A 21,262-nucleotide genomic window follows, 5' to 3' on the forward strand; every position below is an offset into this window, starting at 1 on the left:
ATGGAAAGTTTTTTAAATGCATGCATAGATATAATCTGACTTTTTTTATATATAGAATAGAAGAGATTTATAGAAGAGAAAAAAGAGAACAAGGAGGAACATAAGAAACCCTCTTTAGAAGATATAAGAACAAAAAAGAAATATAGTATGATGTTATGTAGAAGCACGTGCTGAGTATTTTTTAAAAATTAAAGAGGTATTATAATGTAATGCAAAAGAGAAATATAGTATGATGTTCTCTTTGTTTTGAAAATTCAGAATCTGCTTCTCACCTGTTCCTTTATTGCTCCTTTTCTTAAGAGGGTGTGGAATCTTCTTTTTGGCTTATTTGGAGAGAGTTGAGTGTGTCCAGAGTCATTGGAGGATTTGTTAGCTATCTCTTTTTCAGGTTTTGGAAGGGCTAAAGCTGATCTCGAATTGTGGAGACGTGCATTTTTTCCAATTTTGTGGGGGTTTTGATTTGAGCAAAATGCTCAATTTTTTTACGGGGAAGAGGATGTCATCGATTATGCTTTGGATGGAATTCAGTATGTGACCTCCTTGTGGGTTTTTGCAGCTGAGTGTTTCAAGGATTTTCTTTTTCTGATGCACAGCATGATTGGCTGGCTGCACTTTATGATGAGTTAGATTTTCGTTTTAGATAGAAAAAGAAATTCACTAATAGGAAAAGAATTTACAAGGGGAGAGAATCTGGAACAAACCAAGAAAAAAAACTAAAACAACAAAAAACAGAAATCAATCCAACCAGCTCTTCCAATCCCTATTTAAATCCTGAAAGCTAGTTTCCCTGAAAATTCCAAACCCGACACACCATAAAGAAGCTATCTTTTAAGGAGGATTTTTAATGTTCCTTGACTTACTTCTTTTTCTTAATAAAATCTCTTCTTTTTCAATCAAAAAAAAAAAAAATTTATTCTCCACCCAAAACTGCACAGCATCTACCAATACATCAGATGTGTAAATAACTTGTGATAACTTAAGATAACAGATAATAACCAGAAATAAAGTGATAACAACTAAATAAATCTAGTAATATCCAAGAGAATAATTAATTCCAATAAAATATCAACAGAGCAGTACTGCAGTAAGAAACTGTAATTCATACATGAAATGGAAACCTGAAGAATGAAAATAGCACTGCAGTTTGGTTACAAGTGCGGTAATACTTGAATGACTTTAAATTATAATAGCCTCACCACATCAACTAAATAAAAAATTTTAAGTTCCAATTCTGAGGAAATTATCAGTTTAAGTGTTAGATAAGAGAGTATTGAGTAAAAAGAAAGATACAATTACAACAGCATGAAGAAGTATCAATAATACAAAGCCACATGTTCATAAGCATACACATAAATATATTACTTAATACTTTGGCAAATGAAACATCAAAGAAAATACCACTTACATCATCATTTTTACATTCTTCTAGTTCTTGTTGCAGTCCTTCCAATGAGACATCATCACTAAAAGGCAACCAGAAGACCTTCTCAAGATGCAATAGTTTGATTTGAAAATAATGCAATTCAAAAAATAAATAATACATAGTAACTAATTATGCACGGCCCAGGAAACACTGTACGGAGGAGGGGAGGATGCTTTTAACATGATGCAAGCACAACATATGATTGTGGATCTGACAAGTAAGAAATCTAATTTATTCAACATCAAACACATGAGCTTTGTTTTCCAGAAAAAGGGTGAAGATAAATAAATAAAAATAAAAACTAACAAATAAATTTAGAAGAGTAATTGAAATATAGTTTCTGTTCATACATGTGTTTTCTTCTAGCATACCACGGTTTCTATATTTATAAAATGACAAACTTGCGTTAAGAATTACACCTGCTTGCGTCCTCCTCAAAACTCAAATCTCCGACAAAGACTCCTAAATCAAATGCATTTTTCTGCATGCTATTGATCTCACCATAAGAGTGACCCTGTGCAGAGAGAGAGAGAGAGAGAGAGGTCTTAAGCTATAAAAGACAGGTGATAGGAAGTTTCACAAAGAAAGCACTAACATAACAACAAAATGGAAATTATATTCAAATGTATTTCTCGTTAAAGGATGTACTAATTCACACAATATCAAGCCAAGTTCATTATTTTTAAGAAAACAATGGAATATCATTGAATTGAGAAAATGGAAGGATAAATGTTTTGCAAGGGGTAAATCTCTTTTAGAAATTCGAACCATTACGAATAAGGCTCGTGATACAGATAAAAGGCTCTAAATTGGCAAAGGGGAAAACGCAAATAAATAAATGAAAAGCAGCAGTTAAAAATACCTTAAGGTTCTTGATCTAAAGGGACAACTGGTTCCAAATGAAGTGTAAGCATTTGAAGAGAATCTCAGTGGCCAAGCAAATTCAACTTAAATACAACATGGAAATGATAATACAGTAACAAGGGATGAGGCAACGTTTTGAATAAGTGAGAAAACTGTTTTGCCCACATTTGCCAAGGCACCTAAATGTTGAAGTTTAATATTCAAGTCCAATCAAGAAATTTTTCTTTTAAATTCACCAGGTGCTCAATAATCAAGTGTTGCAGTTAATCAAGTTCACAGCTACCAGAAAACATTAACATCCTAGCGAACCACAAATTGGCATGAGCATTCCAAAATGTGGAACATTTTTGTTCCAAAACACTAAATATACAATCCAAAGTGTTAATTCAATATTTTTCACATAACATTTTTTGTTTGTTAAAAGTGGGGAATGGTCACATTTTTTTAGCTCTATTTCCATCATTATTAATTTATTTCTCCACAGAAGAACTTTCTACATTAGAAAAGCTCAACATGCACTCTAAAATATACAAGTGTCATCACATGTTTTTACCTATATATCTATTTATATATACCCTAAGGCCCTAATGTTTCACATTTCAGAGAATGTGCAGTACCGAGATCCTGTGCTGTTTTACGAACCAGAACATTCCACATTCTAGGTAACATCGATCAAGTTCAATATCCAAGCAAAAGAAAATAATGGAATTTAATGTCACTCATACGTTTAGTTGCCAACAAAATGCAGGAGGAAAATCACACAGACACTAAACGTGGTATTCCTCACAATCTCGTACCCCATAAAATAAAAACCTCGGCTTAAATGGAGTTTTCATTTTTTTTTTAATCCGAGACAGCCTGAAAAATAGTATTCTCTTTTTACATAGAAAACGAAAATGAATTGAACAAAGAAGGATAGACAGTAAGGAGGATAAGATATCCTTCTGAGGGAAAACAATGTAAAAAAATGCACATAAAAATCTAAAGAATAGAAAAATACAAAAGATCCAGCTAACAAGGCCCTCCCATCTCACTGGGGATTGGAGAAGCAAAATCCACTAAGCAGCCAGCAGAATGCTGCCACAAAGAATCCAAGAAAACAATTCTGTACCAAAGCATTTGGAAGGCAAAGAGCAATCTTGAAAACCACAGGCATTTCTCTCTAGCCAATGACCCAAAACACCATATAAATAGCACAACAAACCACAACCTGCTTTCATCTTTGCACCTGTGATGCCGCAGAGCACACTCAAGAAAGACAAATGCTCCAAGTACAAACCCGTAAACACAAACCCAGGTTCAATTCAGTCACCCACCCCTTCCAAAAGCTTTCCTAATTTGCTACATTTATTGACAAATTGAAATCATAATATATAGGAAAAAAAAAAAAAGCAAAATCAAATAAAAAAACTAAATCAAAATCAGATCACAAAATCAAATCAGCTGGATCGTCAAATCAAAATCTGAATCTTTTCTTGAATGATATGTAAAGCCTCCAGGTTAATCCAAGCGTCTGTGATGAACAGTCTCTCTCCCTATCATACTCCACCGCAGAAAAGTTTGAACTCGAACATAGATTAATGGAAGGTGGACATGTAGAACAGAAATGAGTTCAAGACAACCCCATATCTTCATATATCATCGACATATGGGATAACATTGAAATCATAAATCATAGTGGTTTAGACCAACCTTGACACAGGTAGTGTTCAACGCCGCCATCGTAGATCATTTGATAGTCAAACTGTCAAGCCCTTCAACATTATGTCAACAGTAAGGAAATCACAATAGCATTGTAAGTCGAAAAAGAATTCCCCTAATAGTTAGTGTGATATCCACACAAGGGCACAAGCTATCCCCTAAAACCTACTAAAAATCTGGAAACGGCAGTACGCAGGGTCTTGAGAACATTTAATGGAAGCTACTAAAAGACACACACAGATATCAAATTAATCTATGCTCCGATGTCGAAAACAACCCTTGCTAGCTTTAGGGCTACCTCGTGATTGACAACTCCTGCATGCCTAAAAAGCTTTGAAGATGGTCTCATCCGTATTGTAGCACCTCAGCAAAGAAAAAAGCAAAGATCCACTTGTGGGGGCTGTTCACTATTTAGAGCCCTCTTCCTCACTGCCAGCAAGGTTCATAGATGTAATTGGCCTCCCTTGGTTCGATCTTCTCTTCTGCTGTATGTAAGGATTTAATTTTAGGGCTCTATCAAGAAAAACAAACCTTCTCCTCACACTAATGTCATTCTATTTACCCTTTTTATCAGCAACCTTCCACAAGCTTTGTTGAGCTCGAGCCACAACTTTTGGCTCTCCATAATCGGACCACTTTTTCATTTTCTTCACAAAGATAAAATTCCTTTTATTCATCCCTAGCAACGAGTTTCAATAGTTGGCTGTTCAGCTTGATTGGAATGTTATACTGCAGTCCTTCTATGTACCAAATGACCGCCTATTCACTCTCATCACATTGAAATAAAGCAAGGCGGCAGTGAAATTCCCTAGTGTATGTGTCAACATCCAACACAACCCGGAGTAGACTTCCCAGGCATAGTCTAATGGCATGAACTTCTAAATTAGTACACCCTCGTGCAAATCCACTCAGTTATGGAACCCTTTACTCGATTCTGATGTTGTGACTCGATATTGTCCAACCAATTGTTGGGATAACCTTTTAAACAAATTATCATGAAGTTGCTTTTATTCTTAGCCTGAACACCTTGGAAAACAAAGACGTTCTCAAACTGGTTACAAGTCATTAAGCTCATTCCACAATGCAGTGTGACCTTGATCTTATAGTCGAGGCATAAAGCATGATAATGGAAGCTACCCACACGTGGTTCGGGATTTGCTCATTGGTAAAAGCAGCTGATCCAGAGGTACCAATATCATTAACCACTCCTTTTCCTCTCGTACGGCATCCAAGCAAGCCAACATGTTGGCCAACTCACAACCAAGGTTCTGATGTCTCAACGAACTCAATGTCATGAGCCAAGCTTGCTCAAGGTCTTATAGTCACCTATGACTGCTTACCTTATGCTGATTTGGAGGGTAACCATCACATAAATAGAAGCGTAATGTTTGCTCTTCAAGTTGAGTAGTGCCTTAGGTTTTAAAAAAAAGGGAGCATCAGTCACAGTGTGTTTCCTTGGGCTAGAGTGAAATTAGCATATGTTCATCAATCATTGTAAAACTCAATAGTCATTTTAAATGTGTTTAGCCTACTTGTCTCCCTCAATAAAACCATGTTGCTTATAAAGGTGTGATAAGATAAATTACACTGCTTTTCTATTCACCATTTGACTCTAGTGCTTACTTCATGCTTACTTCCTGCTTACAGCATATTTTTTGTATTTGATGATTTTGAACGTGTGTTCACAGGGTATACTAGTTAAGTTTGTGAGGTAAACTAGTGCGGCATAGCCCTTCACATGGTGTGAAGTGTTCAACCCGTTAAACTGGCCACTTACAAGATTGGAGCTATGTCATGGTTAGTCTTGTGCCTGACAGAGGCAGGTCATTCAAGAAAAGATCCAAAGGATCATATAAAGAGCTAGATTTTGATTTTATTTTGTGCTTTGATGTTGATTTAATTTTTTGGTTTGATTTTGATTTTATTTCTTACTTACTATGATTTGATTTTGGCAATAAATGTAGCAAGTTAGGAAAGTTTGTACTTTAAAATTTAGGAAACTAATTTTTCTTATATTGTGTTGGTTGTAAGCCTTTGGTGGGGGTGGATGATTGAAATAAACTTGGGTTTCTGTTTAAGGGTTTGCACACACAGTGTGTTTCTTGAGTGCACCTCTGTGCCATCAACCTACCGCCTATCAAAAAACGAAAAACAAAAAAGCCTCAACTAAGATTCTGAGGCATACCACATATCAAGGTTCAAACTCCAGTCAGATTTCATCAATCAGTCCATCCTAATTCACATTTTGCAGAAAGAAATACTTTCAAGATTCAGGAAATGTCAATCCCCAACAATACAAGCACATTGCTCATATGAAACTCCAAAATGGCATTTTTTTTTTACCCAATTTAATTATCCTCTCAATGCTCTCATGCACAAAAGAAAAGAAAACATTGGGGTAGCAAACATTCTCTAAAATTTCTATTAAAATTTAACTTATGGACAACATCCTAATAACTTATTACATAATCATTCTCTCAGAAATCTTAGCAGCCTGAGGATAACGGAAATTCCACAGAAATACAAGCAGAAAGGAACTAAACAGTGCATAGTCAAGATTTTATAAACAGAAAATAGTGAAAGATCATGCGTAACTCAAAACTTAAGACTTATTACCTTGCCAACTGCTGCATCGGCCATCTCATTCAACCAATAACTTCGTAGCACTATCCATACATGAAATTTAAAAATAAAAAATAAAGTAAATATATATATCAATTGATGCCTGAAAATGCAACAATACCACAATCCATTTACAATCATCGGAAAAATAACAGTCTAGTAAAAAGAATTGTCAAAAGAATAATGGTATTTAAATCAGCTGATCAACTGAACACAAACAAGCATCAACAATACCGGCAATCCAATTATAATCATAAGAAAATGACGAACTAGTAAAACTTTTTTCTGTTAGATATGACATTGCAAGAACAACATCGAGCCCCAACGGGGGGCATCCAAATTTCCTCCACAGGCACAAACAAACACGCGATAGCATCCGGTGGAACGGTGCCTGAAATAGCTTTTGAGAGACTCACTCTCCCTCACATTTCTCTCGCGTCAGGGTCTGCCAATGGCTTCCCTTGTGATGTTGGACCCCGCAATCGGATCAGCTCAGACCGAAGGAGAACTTCCATCTGAGAGTCGACTGGAATAGTCGATTTGGCAGGGGTTCAGATTGGGTGAAATATGGGAGAAATTTTCAGAGGCCAATACCTTTTGAAGCGGTAATCAGTAAAGTAGAATATAGCTTCTCCCTGGTGGATCCAATCCTATTGAGATTGATGGAATTTGACCATGGAAGGGCTTAATTGAGGATGGACGTGCATCAATTGCTATCGTCCGCAGCTAAGATATCGACAAGTAGCAGATTAGCAGAGCAGTGAATGGATCGAGCTTACAGGTGATCGCTCATGGAAGGTCGAAGACAGCGGGACGCGGGGCAGTGCGAAGTGGGGAGGGAGGAGAGGAGAGTGCAACACAAACATGTCACACGTGCCAATGCAATAAGCTTGTAGCGATCGTATCGTTTGAGTTGAAGGCTTGACGAAGTGCATGTTTCGTAAAATTAAATGTTTGTAGGTTCAAATTTAATTTTGTAAATTTTGAATTTGGCTTTAATCGAATTTTAAAATTTGAATTATAAATATTTAAATATGTGTTATTTTTAAAAATTTTAATATTTTCAAAGCTTAAAAAATAATTATTTAATAAAATTAATAAGTAATTGTTGTAGTCAAAAATTGAACGACTTTCACGATCCCTGATCACGACCACCTGAAAAAAAATAAATAAGCAAGGCTTGGAGGACCCGGGGTATATTCCGGAGCATCTCTCTAATGCCTAAGTCAGGAATTGACTTGAAAGGTTTTTTATACAAAAGTAAAGTAGAGTTTACAATAAGATACCTTAGTCTCTTCTCTAAATCCTCATTTATAGCAATGAAATTTGACCCAAGGGTGATATGTCATTTATTGGCAAATTATGGTGCGAGCATGAATTGCTCTGGTTATTACTGCGTTGGCTTAAATTACTCTAGTCATCATGGCGCTAGCGTCAATTGCTCTGACCGAGCAGTTGACTTGGGTGGTAACTGCCCTCATCAATGTTGGGCTCTAGTCTCCTTTGAACTTATGATAGGTGATATATTTGAGGTATATAAGTTGTCCCTCATTTAGTTTCAAATTTTTGAAGCTTGTTTCCAAAGTTCGAAAGTTGTTTTTCTTTTTTTTTTTGTCAAACAGCTCTTCTCGAGGCATTTTGCGTTGTTTGTGGCTTAATGAGTCGTGTTCTTCTTTTTTATCGTTTTTGGCCTAATGAGTTGTACTTATATTTTGAGCCGTTTTTAGGTCTCACGAGCGTTGTTCATCTGTTAGGCCAATTTTTCTTTGCCTAATGAGTTGTGCTTATTTTTTGGATAGTCTTCTGGCCTCACAGCCGTTGCTCATCAGTTTGGCCAATTCTTCCTTGCCTAATGAGTTGTGCTTATTTTTTGGGTAGTCTTCTGGCCTCGCGAGTGTTGCTCATCAGTTGGGTCGATTTTTCTTTGCCTAATGAGTTGTGCTCATTTTTTGGGCAGTCTTCTGGCCTCACGAGCATTGCTCATCAGTTGGCCCGATTCTTCTTTACCTAATGAGCTGTACTCATTTTTTGGGCAATCTTCTGGCCTCATGAGCATTGCTCGTTAATTGGGTTGATTCTTCCTTACCTAATAAGTTGTACTCATTTTTTGTGCTATATCTTCAATAACATTTTGGTAATTTATGATGTTGGGATGGTTGTTCAATTCAACAAGTTCTTGCAATTTTGATTTCAATGGGGCTAAAGATGTGAGTTATGGTATTTTCAATATCAGTTAGGATTCGAAATCGGTTCGGGATGGATTTGTTACAAAGGGTTTGGACGTGTATGCACCAAGTGTTCGATCATTTGCGGCAAATGGAAGTGCAAGTGAGTGTGTAGTGTTTAGATTTCGCAAACTATTTTCGTGTCATCTGTGTCATCGTTGGGGTTTATAAACTCAGATTATTCGATTATATCCCAGTTGATCCGTAAGTCCCATGTTGAATTTTTTGGACATGGGGTTGTGAGTATAGTGGTAGATTAAAGTTTGAGATTGAGACCTGCGATATGTCTACCATTAACAATGGTGATTTTGTTATTGTTTGTTTTGATTATGGTGTGGATTGTTCAGCTGATTGGGCTCCAGGTGCTTGATAGAATGTCACTAAGGAGCTCGGTTTTGCTGTTTGAGGTTTTGCCAATTGCAATTGCTACAATTGTGCAATTTCAATGTATGTTACAATTTCAACTCAAATTTCCAATTGCAATTTCAAATTCACTGTTCAGAGCACTGTTCAGTGCACATGAATGTGCAAGATTCATTATTGCCGACCCCATGGTGCATTTGGCCAACCCATTGGAATTTCAAAGCTTGGCTTTGTTTATTTGGTTGGCAATGCAGCTGTCATGACTCCACTATGCATTTGGTGCATTGGTCATTGTTTAATCAATTAAATAACTTGAACATCATATTAATTATTATTAGCTATTAAGGTGGAGCTCTTCAAGCGTTGAAACTGTGGCATCTATTTGTTTTTTTTAGAATTATTATTGTATGATGGAGAAAAAATTATACCTTGAGAATAGGCACATTGGCTACATAAATCTTGTGCATAGAAACATCAATTGTAGTTGAATTCACATTAGATCCGGAATTTCCTAATATCGTAAGCTGGGTCCCGGTTATTCGTCCATTAATTTTCTTAATTGGCTTCTTCAACGCGAGCAAAGTGCCATTGATGTGCTTGAATGTAATAAACTTGTACCCTTTACTTTTCCAAGTGACCTTGCCAAGGACCGCGACGGCTTCTTCGAGGTCACCATAGGTGGAGAAGAGATTGCGAAGGTTCTTGATCATAGTGTCCCATCCAAGGCTACGAATGAAGAGTTTGCGCTGGGTAGGGCCTCGATCGGCGATGGATCAGATGGTGTCGAGTATGTCTAGGTGTCGGACGGTGGCATTTTGGATGATCTCAATCGAGCCAATGCATCGACCTTCAATTATTTGATGTAGTCATGATCAAGGATTGAAAGAGAAAACCTCTCAAGAAGTTCCCACAAACGATGCCAACTGTTGCAACAAAAAATTGAATGACTTTCACGATCCCTGATCATAACCACCTGAAAGAGAGATAAATAAGCAAGGCTTGGAGGACCCGGAGTGTACTCCGGGGGATCTCTCCGATGCTTAAGTCAGGGATTGGCTTGAGAGGTTTTTTATGCAACAGTAAAGTAGAGCTTACAATAAGATACCTTAGTCTCTTCTCTAAATCCCCATTTATAGCGATGGAGTTTGACCCAAGGGTGATATGCCATTTATTGGCAAATTATGGTGCAAGCGTGAATTGCTCTGGTTATTACAGCGTTAGCGTAAATTACTCTAGTCATCATGGTGCTGGCGTTAATTGCTCTGGCCGAGCAGTTGACTTGGGTGGTAATTGTCCTCATCAATGTTGGGTTCTAGTCTGCTTTGAACTTATGGTAGGTGATATATTTGAGGTATATCAGTTGAGCACAACTCATTAGACAAGGAAGAATCAGCCCAACTGACGAGCAACACTCGTGAGGCCAAAAGACTGCCCAAAAAATGAGCACAACTCATTAGGCAAAGAAAAATCGGCCTAACTGATGAGTAACGCTCGTGAGGCCAGAAGACTGCCCAAAAAATTAGCATAGCTTATTAGGTAAAGAAAAATTTGCCCAACTAATGAACAACGTTCGTGAGACCAAAAGACTGCCCAAAAAATGAGCACAATTCATTAAGTAAGAAAGAATCGGCCCAATTGACAAGCAACACTCGTGAGGCCAAAAGACTGCCCAAAAAATGAGTACAACTCATTAGGCAAAGAAAAATCGGCCAAACTGACGAGCAATGCTCATGAGGCCAGCAGACTGCCCAAAAAATGAGCACAACTTATTAGGCAAAGAAGAATCAACCCAATTGATGAGCAAAGCTCATGAGACCTAGAAATGATCCAAAATATGAGCACAATTCATTAGGCCAGAAACTGCAAAAAAGAAGAGCACGACTCATTAAGTCACAAGCAGCCCAAAATGCCTTAAGAAGAGCTGCTCAACAAAAACAACAACAACAACAACTTTCAAACATTGGAAGCCAACTTCAAAAATTCAAACCTAAGGGGGAGCAAATGATATACCCCAAATATGTTACCTACCTAGAAGAGATCAGAGAACAGCATTATGAGGGTAGTTACCGCCCAAGTTGACCGCCCGACCGGAGCAATTGACGCTCGCTTTATAATAAGCAGAGCGATTCACGCCAACAAGGTAAGAACCAGAGCGATTCACGCCCGCACCATAACTTGCCAATAAATGGCATTGCACCCTTGGGTCAACCTTCATCACTATAAATAGGGATTTGGAGAAGAGGTTAAGGTATCTCATCCTAACACGCTTTATTGTTGCATAAAAACCTCTCAAGCCCATCACTTACTTAAGCATCGGAGAGGTCCCCTAGAGTACACCCTGAGTCCTCCAAGCCACTTTTATTTGTCTCTTTTCAGGTGATTGTGATCAAGGATTGATTCGTGAAGATTGTTCAAATTAATAAGTAATTATTTTTAATTTATATAAATTATATTTTTTCTTATATATTTTAATTATTAATTTCTATTATTAAAAAATGATTTTTCTTTATTTTCTTTAAGAAAACGACACAATTTCCCACTCATCCTTTTCCTTAACTTCCTCCTTCTCCCTGCTCCTGTTCCTTTTACATTGTTCTCATTCTATTGTTTCATTTTACTTGCCTCCATTTAATATAATAAAATTTATTACTTTAATTTTAATCAGATTTAAAAATAAATAAATGATAATTTTATTGTAATTAAATTAATTGTTAATTGCAAATTATTAAAGATTATTAAGTCCCAATGGATTGAATGATTAATCCCACTCATATTTGAATTTTTTCTTTATTACATTTAGCTTGGGTAACAAGTAGAGGTAACTCATTTCCTTCTTTTACTATTTTCTTCATGTCCCAAAATCCAAATTTGAAAGTTCAAGTATGAAAGTTTCAAATTTTAATTACTAGGATGTCTAATAAGAAATATATTTAATTTGATTATTATTGACACCCAACTTAGATAACTCATTTTGGTTGTTAACATGTTTAATGACTAAATAAAAACCAAATAAAGAAATCAAACCACTGTTTCTCTCACTTACAATTTTGTTTTTAAAAACATCAAAATCGTAACTTTATTTTAATTTTTTGAAAAGTGTAAGACAAAGGAGCATCTTTTGAAAAGTGATTTATGTTTGAAAACTCCATTGTGAATAGGTAAGATAGACCTTTAAGCTTTTTTTAAATGAAATTTAAAGGTCTAACACGATAAAACATTTATTCTAAGAATGATAATCGTACTTACCTTATGTGTGTGTGTGTGTATGTCTTCTATTTTGAAATTTAATTTTAAAGAAAATATGAAAAAAAAAATAAAGAAATGGCTAAGTTGCAATAATGGTTGGTTGATCGTGTACAAAGGTTAGTCAATCACCTATTGCAACTTTCCCTTTATTTATTTATTTTGCAGAAAACTATTGGACCTTTAATCTCTTTTCAAAAGACTTTCATAAAATCTATGCAGAAGACTTAATCTCATGAAAATCCTACTATTTTATGCCCTTCCAAAATACACACACATTCATACATAAAGGAAAGATAAAATGGAGAAAAAAAAAAGGAAAAAAAAAAAGGATTGTTTTAATTTTTTATGTTGTTGTGGTTGAATTTACATGTATAGATTACATAAATATCCTCTGACTAGGAATCAAGTGATTTGTATTTTACCAAAAAATTTTCAAAAAATATTTTTAGAATTTTTTTGATGAAATCCATAAAATTAAATGAAAACACTTTAAAACCCTTGTCGTTTTTATTTAAAAATTTTTATTTTTGTTTGAAAACTTTTACTTTTCAATAAATCTTCTCTAAAAATATAGATTCAAAATCAAGTTTAAGTTTGAAAAAATACATCAAGTCACTTCATAGGTGATTACTTTGAAAATTAGTATTTACTTAAATTTTTAAAAAAATTAATTTTTTTTATGGAAGAAGCACAAAACTCGCATTGAAATCATGTTTTTAGAAACTTTGAAAATTCTGGAGAATACCCAAAAGCCACAATATGAGCATCTTTGTAATGACCCAAAGAATAATGATAATTAACTAATAATAAAAGAGGGAGAAAATGAAATAAAAAAGGGGGCTCAGCAGGTCTTCGTCGACGAGGGTGCTCTTCGTTGACGAGAAAATACCGAGAGGGGGTTTTGGGTAATTCTGAATTTCATCGATGAGGGGAGAGTTCGTCGACGAGTTGTCTTCATGACCTCGTTGACGAGGTGACGTGGCTCGTCGGCGAGGGCCAGTGTATAAATAGGCCAAACTTCATTTTTGGCCGAAAACTTATGCGCAAAATTTTCCTTCTCTCTCCTCTTCGGCTCCCGCCCCTTCTCTCTCAATTTCTGGGTCCGTTCTTCACCGAATCGACAATTCGAAGCCGCCATGACACTCTTGGGGAAGTTTTCTGCATATCTGTTGGAGTGGATCGTTAGTGGGACGAATTTGAAATTCATCCCAAATTCAGGGTAAGACTTTTATTCAGTATTTGGCCTTCCCTGTAGTTGTAGGAAACATAGTACGCATAGAAATACTAAATTTCTGTTATAAGAAATGTCATTTTCAGGGTGTTGAACAGGAAATCCTGTGGGTGCAGGGTTGTTTATTTTAGGGGCTTTTCAGGTTTCAGGTAAGGGGATAAGCTAAGCTAGATGTTTTATGAAAAATAAGTATAAATTTTATAGAATTTGATTTCAGGGAAATATATATATATATATATATATATATATAATTATGCATTATGTTGGGAAAAACTGCTGAAACTGATGAGATATTCTAAATTTATGAAAAACCCATTTTTGTGTGACATGAGTAGAATTTATGATAAAATACTATTTTTATAAGAATATGATAATGATGTGGATTTTTATAATAAAATCGGTGTACGAGCCGAGAATTTTTACATGTATTGTCGGCGTACGGGTCGTGCTATGGGTATGTTTGTCGGCGTACGGGCCGTGCTATTGATATGATTTTTCGACGTACTGGTCGTGCTATGGATATGATTTGCCGGCGTACGGGCCGAGTTATGGATATGTTTGTCGGCGTACGGGCCGTGCTATGGATATGATTTGCAGGTGTACGGGCCGATGATTTTCATGATGTACATAAATATGCAAATTGATGTGATGATATTGATTTGACAATTAATAGTATGAAATATCCATGTATCATAGTTTGAGTATATGTTATATGTTATCATAACCTAGTTGGCTTGGTTTAGGTTAACACTTGCACGATATCACTGCTATGTGTTCGTGATCATCACGATATTGTGTTAACGCTGCTGTACGGAGTAGCGTGAGGACGAATAGTCGATGTGGTTTTAAGAAGTGTGAGCGCCCCTGGTTTACGGACCAGGTCTGGCAGACCTATCGAAATTGCAGACTGTACTTTTGACTTGGCAGTGGTCGGCCAACCATTGTCAGGTCCCTCCTTCGGGCCACACAACCCAGTCATGCGGGGGTAATACATGACAATAACCATCTAACCTACCAGAGTTGTTTTTCTATTATTATTATATGAGATGAATTATGTTTATGAAAATGCAGTATGTTCTGTCATGCTATGATGATATATGTTTTCCCAAATATGACATAACAATTTACTAAATATGTTTCTGTATGTTTTATGTATAACACGGAATACTCATGTTATCACACACTAGTATCAATTTATTTTCCCTTACTAAGAGGTGTCTCACCCCAAATTATATGAACATTTCAAGAGCCCCTGATAGGGGAGAGGATAAAGCTCCGCTGAGATAGTACTGTTGTTTTGCCCTCTTTGAAAGGTAAGTTTTGGTGGGGAGAGATGGATTTTTGTGGGAAATGTCCCTAGGACTTTCTTTTTGGGATGTATATACCTAAATACAATGGATGTAGTAACTCGGGTTTTATGTTTCCTGCTGCTTAGGCTTCCGTTTTGTGTGTCTGTTATATCTCTAGTACCCATGGGTTCTGGTTGATTATGACCTACTGGATTTGATATGTTGATATTGTATTTTATTATTTAAAAAGAAAAAAATAATATGGAAAATAAGCAGGTCGTTACAATCCTGTCAAGTTTTTGGTATGAAAATCTTGAAAACACTTGAAATCCCTTAAAAATTCTTTAAAAATGAAAATTTTATTTTTTATGCAAAAATCATGAAAACTCATGAGATATCAGCAATCAAACTTGACCAATACACTCCAGAGAGTGTTTAAAATTGAAAGTAGCTTGAAAAATAAAAGAAAATCGAGAAAAAATGGCAAAAATATGACCTTTGGATTCACTGATTGACCGCCTATAAAGGTCTATCAATCGTCTATTGTAGTACAATGGTTTTCTAAAAACATAGGGGGCGGTCAACCATGCCTGCAGGTGGGTCAACCATGCTTGTAGGTGAGTAGATTGTGCCTACTAGTGGGTCAACCATTTGTATGTTCATATTCAAAAAAATTGTAATTCATGACATTTCAATAAAATGTCTTCATGAATTTCAATCATTATTAAACTCTAACATCCCTAGATGACGTGACCCAACCAAGGAAATGTACATTACATATATATAAAACAAACACTAACATTATATTATACGCACACATTCATGTTTTACATGCAAAAACACGAACTAAATTTGAAAACAATGAAAAAAAATATTTTCATGAATTATAATCATTATTAACCTTTAATATCCCTAATTGACATGATCCAACTAAGGAAATGTACATTATATGTTCAAAACACACCAACATCACATTATATGTACATATATATAAATATATATGCTTTACATGCAAAGACACAAACTAAACTTGAAAGTAATGAACAAAATGGATAGAGGACTAACTTTATGTTATTGCAATCAGTGTAGATCAAGTGGGGATACTTTCAACAATGTCACCCCAAAGAATCCACAAATATAAGAAACTACTTGGAAAACATATTTTACTATTATTTTAAATTTATGATTTTTTTTTACATATTTTTTGAAAATTTAAAAACAAGATGTCATTTTTTGTAATTATTTGAAAACCTAAAATGATGATTAATTGAGAATTTCACTTGTCCTATTTTTGTCTTTTCTTCCAACATTTGTTCTTTTTTTTTTTTTTAACATTCTTGCACTTTTTGTCTTCTCTTTCCTCTTTTTTCTCTAATTCTCCTCCTAGTATATAATTTTATTATTTTTTTACCTCATTCCTTGTCTCTTCCCCTCTCCCGCACTATGGTAGCTCAACTATTACTCATAAATATGCATTTTGTACAAGGAATGTACAAGGAATGCACACAAAAAATATTTGTATTGCAAGAAATTTATTTTTGATATATTCTCTTCATTAACTTTTGAATACGATAGATCACATTGCCAAATAGCTATTGTCATACAAACCCAAGCATTTTATTTTAATGAACACTAAATGTAATACTAGATTTTATGTAAAATTATGTGAGCTCCATATTGGGGTTGAAGAGTTAGATGATTGTGAGGGGCATGTGCATAAGATGGAGATAGCTCAAAAGAGAAGCATTGTTGGATCATTGACAAAGCTATTTTTGCTTCCACGAGTGCAAAATTTTGTCCGATACATATTCGTGGTCCGGAGCTAAATGGGAAGAAAGCTGCTTGGTTTTTTGTCGCCTTTAAAATCCCTTCGGAAAACCTTTCTGGCTTAAACTCTTTTACATCATCACCCCAAATTTCACGATCATGATGAAGTAGGATAATTGGTAATGAAAGTTGCACTCCTGCTGGCAAGCATAATTCTCCTAACTTGGTCTCCTTGTAAATAGTTCGAACAAGCTCAGCTGCTGGTGGGTATAACCTAAGCACCTCATTTAAAATCATTGTGACCTATCACACCAAAATTAAATGCATTAATAGAAATTTATCATTTTACCTTATGATTGGTAGTATGAATTTAGAAGTTTGGATTTAGATTTGTATGGATTTAGACAAAATACAATACAATTTGTATTGAACTTCTTTCAAACCAACATAAATTATAATTCAAGTCTCGAAATCCATGCTCCTAACATTACCTTATGCGTGGTTTTATGTGTTTTGATGAATGTCAATAAAAAATTAGAGTGGTTTCTTACAGTCTTGAGATGACTTAGGCCATCAAAGTCTGGTTCATTTTTCCCAAAAACTTGGAAAACTTCTTCTCTTGCACGGGTTTGCCAATCAGAATGTTTGCATAGCAAAATGATTGCCCACACAAGAAAGTTTCTAGTAGTCTCTTAGCCAGCAAAATAGAACAATCTGCATTCTTCAATCACTTCATCAATGCTCATCACCATCTCTTTCTTGTTTTTGCATTCCTCAAGTTCTTTAAGATTGGACTCCAAAAGTATGCCCAAGAAGTCATCAATGTTTCCTTCTGCTTTCATTGCTTCATCCCTTTTGCTAATTATACCTCTCACTATGGCTCTCACTTCATTGTTGATTTCTTTCATCCTTAGGTTTGTCTTAGTTGGCACAAACCTATATACCCATCCATGCATGCATGAACAAATTAACATTCTAGTAATTAATTATACATGCTTGTTAGCAATTTTAAAATATAATTTATACTTTAATTAAAATCTAGTAATGACATTTTAATGTCATTTAAAAATTAGTATATACCTCCATCCTGGGATGTAAGTTGACTGCATAACTTGAATTAGATTGGTTGACTGCTCTCTTTGAAGTTGGAATACCCTTTTTCCTTCTTCATTGCTATTGCCGAATGCTGTGCGTGAGATGACGTCTGCTGTCAAATTTTCAAGGTATGGCCACGCATCCAATTCGCACGACCCACTTTTCATCACCATCATCTCCCATTGTTTCAAAGTCTTGTTACAACTCAAACGAAATGCAGGTATCATATTCTATGACATGAAAAAGGGAAAAAACAGTGTTATTGTCATGATACATAGAAAATTATAGTTTGAAGTATTCTCATGTCCAATTGCATTGGTTTGTCCTTTAGAAGATATTGATCCCAGTGATCAAATTTTGAATTTCATATTGGAGGTTTAAGGTTTGAATCCTAAGCCACAATGAGCCTCTTGAATGAACCAAAAAAAATAGATTGGTCTCAATTAATAATTCAACAAAAAGCTACTTTAAAGAGTCTTGCACAAGGTAATGTTAATGTTAGCTTGTTCTTGTGCAGTACATATAGTGTTAAAAACATTATATGTTGATACACAATACACATAATATATTATATTGAAAGTTTGTAATATGATTAGAATACATTTATATTTCATAATGGACAAGGATTACTCACGAAAGATGCCTCTTAACATCATTTCATTTTAAAACTGTGTGTTTATGAATGTGAATTAGAAAATATTTAATTAAGAAAATAATATCAAGAAATTAAGATTATCTACAAATTGGATTTTAACCAACAACTTATTTAATGTTTATTGACATTTAGAAAAATTAAAAATAATTAGCAAAAAATTTTATTAACTACTATAAATATCAAAATAGTAGGTGTGTAAATAAACTTTTTGATAATCAAAGGTGTCCATTTGATTTATTTGTCTTTTTTTTGTTGAGAGTCAAATCCTTGAAAAATAAGGAATGAAATATTAAAAAATATATATATCTTAATGCTTTTCGGAAAGAAAACACAGTGATGGCAGTTATGGAACCCTTAATTAACATTTTAAACTTTTGGCTATTGTCTTCTGCCATAAAAACTTTGTAGGATACTAGAAATTATTAGGTCAAGTAACATATAAATATCACATTTAAAAAAATAATAATTTTATTCTTAAACTTATATTTTAGATTTAAAATTTTGAAAAATTTTAGTATATGATTAGTTGTCTAATAATCTTAATAGAGCACAAATTTTGCAATAGTTTCCATGGTTGCTTTGGTTGTCAAAAGAAATACATATATTTTTTAATTTGTGTTCTCTTGTATTGTTATATTATTTTAATCATATTTTTAATTGCTACTTAATTCAATGGAAAAATGAACATTTGCTCAATCAATTTTTTTAATTTGTTTTAATTTTTTTCCTAAAAATATTAACAAGATATGATGTTAGTTTTTTCAATTTTCAATTTTTTAATTTTTAGTTTTCATTTTATTTTTTTATTTTCATAATTTTTTAATACTCATACAAAATGACTCGCAATGAGTCCTAAGTGGCTTTAAACATATGCAAAAAGTGAAAACTACCTTTAACTTTTCTAAATGGAATGCTGGATTCATTATCTTTCTCCGTTTAGTCCATTGTTGACCTTCTGAGTTTATGAGTCCACTTATAAGTAACTTTCCGACCGGATTTGAGTTTGGCCTCCGAAAGATATTGTGGTTGAACAAAATGTCTTTGATCAATTTAGGGTCCATAATGATCACCCTTGGAATGGGACCAAACCATCTAAATGACTTCTTACCTGTAATTTTCAGAAAACCATTTGCCAATGTTTAATAGTTTAAAGCTTACAAACATGATAAAGCCAACAAAATAACTAATAAGTACAAAAAAATTTAAGATATTTCGAACCATAACTAGGAGATCACTAATCTAGTCAAGATACTCGCATAACATAGCTAAGAGGGTAATTACCACGAGATTAACAATGAAATTATTCTTCAACCCTTAAAATAATTCATTGAGTATTGGCATGCACTAAATGTCACCATAATGAATACAATAACTAAAATAAGAAAAAGTAGGTTGAAATCAGGAGGTCTAGAATTCTTCTCAACACTTTTTCAATAGATAGTTATACTTTTAACATTAAAGTAGCTACAGCAGAGAGAGAGAGAGAGAGAGAGAGAGACCATATTTCTGGACAGTATAGTAAAGGAATGGAACAGCACGCAACAGAACATCATCAGAGAGGCCGATGGGTTTGGACAAAGCGTCTTTGGTCATCATAGTCATCTCCTTTAAGTCTCCATGAAACAGCTTGTAGGGGTTTCCACAAAACCCTAGCTGCCTCAGCCTCCTCTCCAGCCTCTTCGGCTTCACCCACGCCCAGTTCACCGCTCTCCATGCCCATACTATAATTATTAAACTCACAAAACCACCGCAGAGAAATGAGAATGGCACCACTGGCACTGCTGCAGTCATTGCTTCTTCCATCTTCCTATATAATTAATGAGTGGTAGCTAGCTCGAGTGGATATGGTGGATGTGTGGTGGTATGCCAAAGGGATGAGTGAGGACGCTTTTATAGATGAATAGAAGAAGATTTACTGTCAAAAATTGCTTTTAATAATAATGCTGATAATAATTACAATTTAATGTTGAAGAAACGACATTATTTCAGATTCTTTTCGGCATTTTGTGCAAAACAACGTCATTTTACGAGCCCGTGCTTGCTTTCGATCGCGACTCGTGATGCCTTCAATGTATAAATAAATCAAAGTATGATTTGAATAACGAAGTATTTTCTAATAACAATTTGTTAAGCAATGTCTTTGCGCATGAATTAAAACTTAATATATTTATATATGCTTTTGTATAATAATTTGACACCAAATTTCATTGACTTTTGTTTTTAAAATTTTATTATTTACGTTGACATGAACTGTCTGATAAGATGTATCTAACGTATATGATTTATTACTGAATATATTATAAATGTCAAATTAGAAAGTATGTATTCGTGTGTATGTGGGTAACAGTGACATTCTTTGGATGCAAACATTGTAATGGATATGGTCTTTCCATTTTATAAGTTGATCTTGTTGGTCCAGCCTACATAAGAAAATAAAAATAAATAAATAAAAGGAAGCCCATGTGTGCTCAAATCCCATTAGGGCAATTGAAGGAGGCGGCACAAAAGGATAGCAGCCGCAGCACATGAGTAGACACAACAGGCAACCGTGAGGAAGGAAATGATGCAGAGTCTTCATCAACTCGACGATCGGAAGACCTTTTGTGATCCGATTTTGCTGAAATTTGGAAAGCACATTCGAGATTTGTCGACCTTCGATCTGGACGGTGGAGATCTGTTTTAGAGTTTTGGAGGACCTGATTTTATAGTATTGACAGTAACTGTATTTGGGTGATTTCTTTCCGCTCATTCTTATTTTATCGCGATTCTTTTGGGAATCCT

General features: G+C 34.8%; 1 protein-coding gene and 1 pseudogene across 4 annotated transcripts in view; both read right to left on the reverse strand.

Moving 5' to 3' along the window:
* LOC131161464 (vacuolar protein sorting-associated protein 52 A) overlaps positions 1-7,475 on the reverse strand; it is a 107,062-nt gene extending 99,587 nt beyond the window's left edge. For 2 of the 4 annotated variants that reach the window (XM_058117244.1, XM_058117242.1), the window contains exons 1-4: positions 6,845-7,475; positions 6,605-6,654; positions 1,843-1,937; positions 1,406-1,463 (exon numbers count right to left, since the gene is read on the reverse strand). In XM_058117244.1, the coding sequence (XP_057973227.1) occupies positions 1,406-1,463; positions 1,843-1,937; positions 6,605-6,654; positions 6,845-6,986 (345 nt within the window). In that variant the 5' untranslated portion in view covers positions 6,987-7,475. The remainder of the gene's footprint in view (positions 1-1,405; positions 1,464-1,842; positions 1,938-6,604; positions 6,655-6,844) is intronic. The other 2 variants (XM_058117243.1, XM_058117245.1) reach the window with 2 other exon arrangements.
* A 9,020-nt stretch (positions 7,476-16,495) lies between these two features.
* LOC131161465 (cytochrome P450 CYP72A219-like) lies at positions 16,496-20,366 on the reverse strand (annotated as a pseudogene).
* Positions 20,367-21,262: the final 896 nt, after the last annotated feature.

This window comes from Malania oleifera, chromosome 8, assembly GCF_029873635.1.
Source record: "Malania oleifera isolate guangnan ecotype guangnan chromosome 8, ASM2987363v1, whole genome shotgun sequence".
In the NCBI taxonomy this organism is placed as follows: domain Eukaryota; kingdom Viridiplantae; phylum Streptophyta; class Magnoliopsida; order Santalales; family Ximeniaceae; genus Malania; species Malania oleifera.